The following is an 11,985-nucleotide window of genomic DNA, read 5'->3' on the forward strand; positions in this document are numbered from 1 at the left end:
TTTCCCCTAGTTTAAGCCATCATGGATAAAATTAGAAATGCTTTGTTATGTACTTGGCTTTTGGCTTATCATCCTACAGAAATGAAAAGATATATAATGTGAGAGCATAGCTAATGTTTAATACATACTCAGTGAACTGGTAATCAGGTTTCATGGGAGAAACTAAGGCTAAAAATGGTTTCAAAAGTGATAAAGGAAAAAAAAACAGTTCACCCATGGGCATCTATGGGTCAGTAATATTCCTTTCCCGGGAATATGTTAAGGATCATTGCCAGGAAGTCACATCTAAAAAATATTATCTTAGAACCTATAATCCGAGACATATTCCTGGGAAGGTACTTTGAGAGAATTAGCAGATCACACTGGTTCTACTCATCTTCAAAAATTCTTACCTAAAATGTCCAGACAAACTTTCACTTTCACTTTAACATTTGACTTAATTTTTGCTTTTTTTTTTTACAAGTGTTACACAGGATCTTATTCCCCACAGCAGAGAATAACATATGAAAAACAAACAAACCACAAAACAAGTTTTCACAGAAAAACTGGATTTTTAACCTACAGTAATTGTTAAAAAGAGCAATAAAAAGAGCACTCTCCTTTTTATTTGTCCATGATGGTATTGCAACAGCCAACACAGACAACTCCCTTTCAAAAGGTATCAGAATATCATTTTATTTCTGAAAGCATTTTGAAGGATGCTATAGCTTTAGAACAGGGGTTTTCAAACTTTTTCAGACTCTAGCATCTCTCTCTCTCTCTCTCTCTCTCTCCCCTCCCTCCCTCCCTCCCTCCCTCCCTCCTCCCTTCCTCCCTTCCTTCCCTCCTCATCCCAGTAACCTGCTTTCCAGCTCCATTCTCCTGTTCAGGGCAACAAAAGAAGATCAGCTGGGAGGGTGGAAGGCAGTGGGATCAGGGCCAGTTTATTTGCTGGTTCTTCAAACTACTCAAAATTTCCACTACCGGTTCTCCAGAACCTGTAGAACTGGCTGAATACCACCTCTGCTTTTTTTCCTCCATCCCTCCCTTCTCTCTCTCTCTCTCTCACTCCACCTCCCCTCCCTCTCTTTCTTTCATACCTGATCCACAAAATGAAGTCTACCCCCTCTCCCACAGGACAAGCTACCCTTTTTGAGGTACCTTAGGAAAATTGTTATAAACAATCCTGCTGTGTTCAAAGGTTTTTTTGTTTTTTGTTTTCCTGTAGTCTCTCATGGAATTTCATTAAGTTCTCACAGAATTGCTTGATGTCATTCCCTTCTTCCGTCTAGCAAGAATTGAGCAAAGCAGGCCATAGAGAAAAAATACTATAATATCCCAATACTGAACACTGTCCCTAAACATATGTTTGGGATTTTTCTTCATCCCCTAAAGAGATCCAGCATTTTTTCTCTGCCTGCAGATAGGGTGGAGAATTTTGAAAACCCATTTCTACCTAGTTCTAGAGAAAACAGATACTAGAATACAAATGTAGAATAGTTCCATGCTGGGGAGAATCCATTCTGCTAGGTTAGTATAATAAATCTGCTAGTTTTTGATGTAGAACAAAATTTTTTGTTATGGGAAGTTAGACATGTTGAAGGGCAGAGTTGGCATAAAGAGGTCACAACACAAAGCTCAGAGTTTACAGCTAGTCAATCATTCTTTGGCCAATAACATTTTGATGGACGCAGCCAAAGGTATATTCACTTTACATTAAGCATATGAGCCCAAATGCCATCTTGTGACAAAAGGCAAGTCAAACCAAATCATTCTTTTCAGATGTTCTGAGAGTGTTCCTGCCAAAAATGTTTTGGAGCTGGTCTCTTCACGATATACTTTCCCCAAACCCTCAGAAAACACATGCTATTTTCACTTTCAGATATCATAAATTGGTTGCTGCTGCTGCTGTCACATTCTTCACTCCTCCAAGTATGAAATACACATCATTTCCAAATGCAGCAGGCATTGCCAAAGGTAAGCTACCGTTTCCAAGAATAACAGATTGTAATTTTTTTGGCCAGCCAAATGGGTACAATTAGTAAAGGAGAGCTTGCATTTGGCAATCAATTCAGTAAAATGGTAACTTGCATACACGGGAGTCATTTCACCAATATATAATCAGTTCAAGGTCATTTTATATAAGAATATGCAGAAAGACTGGATGTCTCATGAGAAAATTATATTTATGATATTAGAAGAGAGACTAAGACTTTATCTTATGTTTTTCCTCCCCTGAAAGCAGTGCAGATGATCAATCAAAACACCAGCTATTAACAATACATCTCATTGGCAATATGGGACGTAACTGTCAAAACTACCAATCAAAACATCTCTATAAAGTATCCCTGAATAATGTTATTAGGACTATAATGTGAATGGGGTTATCTGAATGGCTCAAAGTAGTACTAGATCTTTTATGAATGAATGAACGAATAAACAAACGAATGAATGAATGAATAGTTCACCTAACATCTCACCATATCTTGTGACTACTAATTGAACTCCAGTCAGAAGTGATTCTTTTAGGTAATGGGTTAGTACAGGCAGTCCTAAACTTATGCCCACAATTTCCCCAAAATTTATGTTGCTAAGTGAGAAGTCTGTTAAAGTGAGTTTTGCTCCATTGTACAACAACATGTTTGTTAAGTGAATCTGATCTGCTGGTCAGAAATTTGCAAAATGGGATAACATGACTCCATGACCCTCCAACCATAATAAATGTGAGTCAGTTGCCAAGCAACTGAATGTAGATCACATGATTGTGGGAATGCTGCAATGGCCAAAGGTGAAGAATGGTCATAAGTCACTTTTATTGATACCATTGTAACGTCAAGCAGTGACTAAATGAATTTTTGTAAGTTGAGGATTAACTCTATAGGTAGCTTTTAAAACTTAGTTGGCATTAGTCTTGATCAACTTGGGTTTTGTTAAAACAAATAGTTTCCTATTGTAAATATATGTTTGAGTTACCATAGGCTAACAAAGGGATGCGGCTAAGACACTGAGCTTGTCGATTAGAAAGGTCAGCAGTTTGGTGGTTCGAATCCCTAGCGCTGCATTACGGAGTGAGCTCCTGTTATTTGTCCCAGCTTCTGCCAACCTTGCAGTTCGAAAGCACATAAAAATGCAAATAGAAAAATAGGAACCACCTTTCAGCATTCCGTGAGCCTTCAGTGTTTAGTCATATTGGCCACATGACCTCGGAGATGTCTTTGGACAGCACTGGCTTTGAAATGGAGATGGGCACTGCCCCCTAGAGTCGAGAATGACTACCACATATGTGCGAGGGGAACCTTTACCTTCACCTTAGCATGAGTTCACCAGTTCTGATTCTGCAACTTGTGTGGTGCTACCAAGAACAAGCAGTTAGTGAAAACCTGGCTGGACAGGCTATATTTTGAAGGCACCCATGGATCCTTCACAAGAAGCCTACGAGGATACCTTATTATTTGCTTGACTACTGGAAGCATAAAAAGGAGACTTCATGGGCTATAAATCATAAATAGGACAATCCTGCTATAGGGAAACTCCCTTGAGATAATTGCCTGCTGAACATAAGGAGCTAATAAATAATTCTTTCTCATACTTACCTTGAATTCCAAAGCTTCCTAGACAGTGAAACTTAGGGACAGGAATATTAATCATATTAATCAAAGAACAGAGCACTTTTTATGTTGCCAAGATAAAATTATAATCGATCCTCTGAGACACACACACACCATATATGGTATTGCATTCTCAACTGAAGAGAGTGAAATATTATTTGAAGCTACATTGTGCCATAATGACCTCATAAAAAGCAATGAATCATTTTAGAAGGAAACAGCACAATTTCGGCAAGGTAGCCAAAGAGAAAATGAAATCTGAACAGAAAGAAAAACTGATACAAAACACATTTGTTAAAACCAATGAATTTGCTTTCAATTAAATATGGCTTGGATTGAAAGAAAAAGGAAATATGACTGCATTTTGCAACATTTTTAGATTGAGGCGTAATTTTTTTTTTGCAATTTTCAACCTCTACCATTGGATGAATTTTAAGCAATGGAAAACAGGACCTTTTTGATTTTTGATTTTCATTTAAAACCATATCTTATATACTGTATAGATTTTACCATGCCCTGGTTTTATCTTTTTTTTTTTTTAAGGAAAACATCAAACACATAGCAATAGTACCTAGCCTGATATCTTGCTTCATAGTGCTTTACAGCCCTCTCTAAGTGGTTTTACAGAGTCAGCATATTTCCCTAACAATCTGGGTTCTCATTTTACTGACCTTGGAAGGATGAGTCAACCTTGAGCCAGTGACAATCTGTCGAATTGCAGGCAGCTGGCAGTCAGTAGATATAGCCTGCAGTACCGCATTCTAACCACTGGACCACCACGGTTCTTATTCAATTGCAGAAAGCTTCCACCATTTAAAATAGCAGTTTAGGGCAATCCTGCAGTTTACAATTTCTTAAGCCTTCTCTATTGTGGAACCCACCTTGTGGAGCCATGCTAACTTTCCCAAAGTTAGGTTATTTCAGAAGTCTCTCAGGATCTGATGAGGTTACCAGGCCTGGAGAGCCCATGGAACCAGACCAGAGGTGGGTTCCGGCAGGAACTTGTTCGCACATGTGCGTATCATGCATGCGGACTTGTGCCCATGTGCAAATTGTTCTGCGTATGCACAGAAGCGGAAAACAAAATTGTGGCACCTCTGGCGCCATCCGGAGAACTGGTTTGGGGGGGGGTGTCTGCAGGCCTGGGTTGCTGCCAGTTACAGTGACCCAGGCCGCCAAACCACTACCAATTCAGCTGAACTGCGCTGAACCAGTAGGAACCTAACACTGTACCAGACACATATTCAGATGACTCCACTACTGAGATGGATACACCCAATCTCTTCATGCCTGGGTTTGCATATTTCAATTTTAGTAAAATTTAATTTTTAACTCTGATTTTTCTATATTTCTATAATTGTTTTTATATGTGGGTTTATATATGTTTTTATAAGTTTTATTGGATTGTTGTACACTGCCCAGAGTTGCCTTTGATGATGGACAGCCATAGGAATCTCATGACTGAATAATAAATAACAAGCATCTAAATATGATAGACTATATCCATGATGGAAAACCTGTGGTACGTGTGGTACAGATGGCATGCAGAGCCATCTGATGGCATGCGAGGCATTACCCTGTCAGCTCCAGCCTGCACGCATGTGCTGGCCATCTGATTTTCAGCTTTGATTTTTGGGCATTTTTCATCCTCCAGGAACAAACTTCTGGTTCTCGCGTTGGGCTGTGGGTTTTTTTGCCTTCCCTGAAGCCTCCAGAATCCCCCAGAGGGAGAAAAGCAGCAAAATGGACAACCTGGAAGTCCATTCCCGAACTTCTGGTTTGTATGTTGGGCCATTTTATGCCCTCCCCAGGCTCCTAGAAATCCTCTGGAGCCTGGGGAGGGGGAAAAATGGACATACCGGGCCCTTCGGAAGTCTGAAAATGGGCTATTTCCGGTCTCCAGAGGGGCAGGCGAGGCTTTTTTTGCCCTCCCCAGGCTCCAAGAAAGCTGTGAGCATGCGTGGGGCAGTGAGGTGGGGGATTGAGCATGCATGCACAGAGAGCGCGGCATGGGGGTATTAAATTATGGGGATGGACATGCAAACACGACTGTGCTTTTGGCACCCAAGGCAAGAAAGGTTCACCATCACTGGACTATACTGTATAATGGAGCTATGATGTGAATTGCTCATAGATCATGTCCATAAGGTTACAACTTGCAATGTAATTTTTTTTAAAAAACCAAAGAAACCACTATATAGAACTGAATATAAAATTCTATGTAGAAATCGAACAACTAAGCATTAGTATATCATAATCCTTCAGGGGAAACAATTAATTTTTGAATACTTTCTCATAAAAGCTGCATGATCTCTTTGATCTTACACTGATTCATTTTGCTAAATTTACATAGTTGGAATCATATGGCAGTTCAGCAGAGCCTTGGTGGGCTTTCTGTTCCATTCTTCTTGGCACAATTATCCTCCCTACATTCTGGATTATTTTTTAAAAAAAAAATGTGAACAGATTTTTTATGAAGTGCTGAAGGTAACCTGAGGTCAATTAAAGACAAACTACAACTAATGACCACCATTCATTTAACAATCGTTTGAAATTACAATGGAATTGAAAAAAGCGTCTTATAATCAATAGCAGTAGACTTATATACCGCTTCATAGGCCTTTCAGGCCTCTCTAAGCGGTTTACAGAGAGTCAGCATATTGCCCCCAACAATCTGGGTCCTCATTTTACCCACCTCGGAAGGATGGAAGGCTGAGTCAACCCTGAGCCGGTGAGATTTGAACCGCTGACCTGCTGATCTAGCAGTAGCCTGCAGTGCTGCATTTAACCACTGCGCCACCTTGGCTCTTCAGTCCTCACACATATGATTCTTCTAGCATACTCATGCTCATGCGATCAAAATTTGGGTGCTTGGCAACCAGCATGTATTTACAAGATCATGTGATAATCATTTTTGGTTTTCCCAGCTAGCTTCCAACAAGGAAAGTCAAAGGGGGAAGATGATTAACACATGGATGATTCACTTAACAATTTTACAGCTGAAGAAGCTTCTTGGATGAGAAGCGAAACATCTTCAAAGAAAAACTAGGAAGTCCAGTAGCCTCTTAAAAAAGCACCATTGGGGCAACCATGACCTGGGTGACTGAGAATCTCCATAGACACTTAATAACCATGGCACAAAAGGTTAAAAAAGAATAAGTTATGGGTCACTTAAAAAATAACCTTATTCAGCAAGGGAAATTTTGATATCAATTATGGTCATAGAGAACAGTTCAGTAGCAACAGATGAGATTTCTAAAGCAAATATTCAGAAAATTAACAGTTTGTCTCTAGATCATTATTAGGGCAAGAACTCTGAAACATAGATGTAATTCTTTAGGACAGAGGTGTCAAACTCTATTTCATTGAGGGCTGCATCAGAGTTGTGCTTGACCTTGGCGACTGGGGTGGGCATGGACAACTTGACATCACTCATGTAGTCTGTGGCAGTCCAAGTGCTCTGCCAGCGAAAACGGGCTCCTGATCTCCATTTTCGGCTGCAACAGACTCTGCAACACTCTGCCAATGAAAACATTTTCACTGGCAGGGACATTGTGGGCCAGTCCTTTGCTGTTTTGGGGGATGGCCCCATGGGCCAGATTTAAGCACCCTGCGGACCAGATCTGACTTGCGGGCCTTGAATTTGATACCCCTGCTTTAGGAGAATCTTTCATAGATCCTTTCAAATGCAACTTGTAATAGAGCATAAAAGAAATATCTTTGGCTGATTTCAGTAAACTGGCAGGCTAATATAGGTAGATCTTTAGAATTTAAAGGGCACTTTAGAACTGATTTATCTATTTATCTGTTAAAAGTGGACAGGAACAGCTCTTCTACCAATATCCTCTGTTCAAATAGTGTTTTGCTTTTTTTTATAATTAACTTCTTTTAGACATTCTGATTTTCATTTGATTCCACCTATAAAAGTGTCCCTTTGTATCTTTTATACCAATTTACATTCTACACAAAACTTAAGGAAGCCATTGATACATATCCACAGTCAATTTATTAGATTTCAGGGAAAAAAATAAAGAAAATACTGTTTCCCTAATAATAAGACAGGGTTGTATTTTCTTTTGACCTCCGGAATAAGTGCTTGCCCTTATTTTTGGGGAGGTCTTATTATTTTTGAGGTGCAGGTGCAATATTTTCAGGAAGATCTTCTTTTCAGGAGAGGGCTTATTTTAGAGCATGCATTCAAAAGCCTGATTTGGCTTATTATCTGGGGAAGTCTTATTTTCAGGGAAACAAGGTAATTCAGAAACAGTTGTTTCCTATTGTGACACTCCTATTGAAAAAAAAGGATCATAAGGTTTGTTCAATAAAAGAGGAGGAAAAACAGCCACAAGAATCCCGTAACTTTAAAAAATATGCACTGAAATAGTTAAACTAACCTTGAAGAGTTACTTTGAGCCATTTCTTCATTGGATCTTTATTTATCTTAAATAAAAAACTATGAATAAAAATATAAAAAAATAATGAGGATTTAGAATTTTTGATTTGGAGTGGAATGTTTGTGTCACTATTTATCATCATAAGGGGACACGGTGGCTAAGACGCTTAGCTTGTCGATCACAAAGATCGGCAATTTGGCAGTTTGGCAGTTTGAATCCCCAGCACTGTGTAATGGAGTGAGCCCCCATTACTTGTCCCAGCTTCTGCCAACCTAGTAGTTCAAAAGCAGGTAAAAATGCAAGTAGAAAAATAGGGACCACCTTTGGTGGGAAGGTAACAGTGTTCTGTGCATCTTTGGCATTTAGTCATGCCGGCCACATGATCACGAAGATGTCTTCAGACAGCGCTAGCTGTTTGGCTTTGAAATGAAGATGAGCACTGCCCCCTAGAGTGAGGAACAATCGTGACCCAACAAAAGTGCGCACGACAAAAGCGTGCCGACAAAACCGCGTCGCTAAAACCATGACATCATCAACGCACCGACAACAGTGCGTCGACAGAAGGGCGATTTACAACAGCGCGTCGACAGAAGGGCGATTTAAGGTAAGGTAAGGGTTAGGGTTAGGGTTAGGGTTAGGGTTAGGGTTAGGGTTAGGGTTAGGGTTAGGGTTAGGTTTAGGGTTAGGTTTAGGGTTAGGTTTAGGGTTATGGTTAGTTTTAGGGTTAGGGTTAGCATTAGGTTTAGGATTAGGGTTAGGGTTAGGGTTAGGGTTAGGTTTGGGGTTAATGTTAGGTTTAGGTTTACAGTGCCCTTCTGTCGGCACGCTGTTGTCGGCGCAATTCAGCGCTCATTCATCGGTGTGGTTCAGAACTCATGGTTTTGTCACTGTGGTTTAGTCGGGCGCGCTTTTGTTGGTTGCCCTTTTGTCGGTGAACCAGGAACGATTAGTACGTATGTGTGAGGGAAACCTTTACCTGCTTATCATCATGCACTTTTGTTCCCCAGTGGATGGACGTGTTACACTTTACACGCTCAAATGAGTGTTTCCAAATGGGTGGACTTCAGCTCCAGAACTCCCTAGATAGCATGAAGTTGGCTGACAATTTTGAGAATTGAAGCCCACCCATTTGGAATTTGCTAAGATATGGAGGCATGTTCTAGTTCAAGGCTGTCTATATCAGTCTTCCCTAACACTCCCCAGCATCTTGGACTACAACTCTCAAATTCCCAGCTGTTTCAGTCATGTTGACTGTCAATTCCAGTGCAAGACATTGAGAGGGCTTATAGGTTGGCTGTTCGGTACATAATGGCGGTGACTCTCCAATCAATTATAAAGGGTTATAGCCTTCAAATCTTGTTTGTAGTCTTCCTAGAGACATTTCTCTGGTTTCTATAGAAACAAGATGCAGTACCTTGATCATAGCCAGCAGAGCTGCTCTGGTTTTCTTTTTTTAAATGAACCAGAGGTAATCATGAGTGGGCTGGGGTTGAGAGGTCAGGAGTAACAGCATCATTTGGAATAAGGAAGGCTGCTTCCCACAGATTTTCTTTTTAAAACAGCAATATTCCTTTTATTTGAAAAAAAAAAAGATTATAACTTATTTTAGCTATGGGATTACTGCATCATCATCATCATCATCATCATCATCATCATCATCGTCATCATCGTCAGCATCATTGTCATCGTCCTCATCAGTTGTGGCAGAAAAATCAGAGCCAGATATGGCATTCCAATGCCCATTTGATTCGCTTCATGCAAAGAGCAGATACAATGGCACTTTTGAATTTATACCTAGTGAAAGTACTTTAAAGAAATTATTTCTGCCTGTTGAATACCTATTTAATCAATGCTAACTGATTGTTAAAGAGGCAGCGCAATCAGTAGGTCTTTGTTGTTATTGTACAAAACAATTTCTACTGTATTTTATTGATATGCCCATAATATTAGCCACCCATAACATGTCATGCAGTTGCCATCCATTTCTGAAGAAATCTTTTTAAAACCTTCTACAACCCTTGATTACATTGAATAACAAAAATGCTTGAAACCCCGTGAATATACACACAGAGATTTTGATTATAACTCTAAGAGGATATTTAAGAACTTGTCTTTAAAAATCGCTTCATTTATTCATTTGTAGTGAAGATCATCTTAAAAACAAATGAAAAGTTACACGAACAATTTGTTGCCTAACTTGGAAACAGAAGAAAGTTAAATTTGAAAAGATAATGTGTGACGTAACACCCATATTATAAAGCTGGTACATGTAGATCAGTTATCACAATTCAACAAACAAATTTGTTTCACACTCTCTTTTTTTTTGTTTTTGTTTGCATCAGAGGTGGTATTCAGCAGGTTCTGACCAGTTCTGGAGAATCGGTTGCAGAAATTTTGAGTAGTTCAGAGAACTAGTAAATATCACCGCTGACTGGCTCCATCCCCATCTATTCTCTGCCTCCCGAGTTTCAGCTGTTCAGGAGGGAATGGAGATTTTGGAGAAACCATCCCGTGCCAGGCCCACCAAGCCACTCCCACAAAACTAGTAGTCAATTTTTTTGAATCCCACACTGGTGGGTATCCAAAGTATGTGTTGTTGTAGTGTGATTGATTACTTCTAAACATCCCAATCTCTTTATGTAAAGTTCAATTCATTTTCAGATGCTTCACTGAATACAACATGAAAAAGTCTTCACAATGGATTAAATAGATCCCAAAAGCTTGATGATTGCACAGTGTCATGAGCTGGTGACTCAACTTGCTTGTTCACTTTAGAGAATCTGTGCCAAGGATTGTGGAGTCTGATAAATAATAGTGAAACACTGAAATCTGATGTGACTCACACAGAGAAGTTAGTTTTACTGCTCAGGTGAAGAACCAGTCGCCTTGCGGGAAAATCAAGATAGCTGGAAGTTATACTATAGTTGTGACAATGTCAAACTTGTTGCTGTTTGCCATCGCCTATCTCTGTCATCTACGACTGGTTGCACTTTGCACGTTCTCACTCCAACCAGACCTCTTATATTATTGGGTAACCAAGCAATAACTTTTGCTCCCCTCCATACCCATTATCCAATGCTTGAGGATCACATGGGCAGAACGGGCCTAGCTACTGTGCCAAACAATTGGGATAATCCAATGATAGTATGTAAAGAAAACTGTGATCGGGAGGTATTCAGACTTCTCCCACACTCAGAATTTTACCCCTTTGTTGTTCCATTTGAAATGGAGGGAGACACAACAGAAATACCTGGTGGTCTGCCACCTGTATATCAGAAAGCACTGAGCCAACGGGAACAGAGGATACGAATCTGGCAGAAAACGGTGAAGGAAGCAGAGTTGACCAAGAATCAGAGGAAGACTTTCCAGATGTTAGTGGAGAACAAATTCTATGAATGGTTAGTCCACACAGGCAGCCGTCAACAGCTTGATAGCTTGGTACTTCCTGCTGCAGGATCTAAACAGGCAGCAGGATAGGAGAACCCTTGAAGCAACCAAATCATCAGTTCTGGAGATGCACTGTGCCAAGTTCCCTCATAATAGACTGGGGCCAACCTGAAGTTTAGAAACATGAATTTGCTTAATGGCATTATCAAGAAGGAAATGGACGTTACTGCATATTTCACGTTGTATGATATCAATTGCTCTGGATCTTTATCGGAGGATCTTGCTATTAATACTTCACTGTATACTTGAGAGAAAAATGTAAATTCCTAGCATATTTAAATGTGCAGGAAAAAGTGTTATTTTCTTGATGTAAAGATAGTGGTACTACTCTGATTGCTGGGTAATTTTTTTTTGTTATTAATTAAATATTGTTTATATTAATGTTTCTAAATATATTAAGAGCCAAGGTGGCGCAGTGGTTAAATGCAGCACTGCAGGCTACTGCTAGATCAGCAGGTCAGCGGTTCAAATCTCACCGGCTCAGGGTTGACTCAGCCTTCCATCCTTCCGAGGTGGGTAAAATGAGGACCCAGATTGTTGGGGGCAATATGCTGACT

General features: G+C 39.9%; 1 protein-coding gene across 1 annotated transcript; it reads left to right on the top strand.

Annotated features, from left to right (window-relative positions):
* Nucleotides 1–255: 255 nt before the first annotated feature.
* On the top strand, nt 256–11,500 carry LOC116520687 (TBCC domain-containing protein 1-like). The gene is made up of 3 exons (XM_032234983.1): nt 256–335; nt 1,862–1,956; nt 10,851–11,500. Exons 1-3 carry the CDS (start codon nt 256–258, stop codon nt 11,456–11,458), a joined length of 783 nt encoding a protein of 260 aa, XP_032090874.1. The 3' UTR covers nt 11,459–11,500.
* Nucleotides 11,501–11,985: the final 485 nt, after the last annotated feature.

The sequence above is a fragment of the Thamnophis elegans genome, chromosome Z (genome assembly GCF_009769535.1).
Source record: "Thamnophis elegans isolate rThaEle1 chromosome Z, rThaEle1.pri, whole genome shotgun sequence".
Lineage (NCBI taxonomy): Eukaryota > Metazoa > Chordata > Lepidosauria > Squamata > Colubridae > Thamnophis > Thamnophis elegans.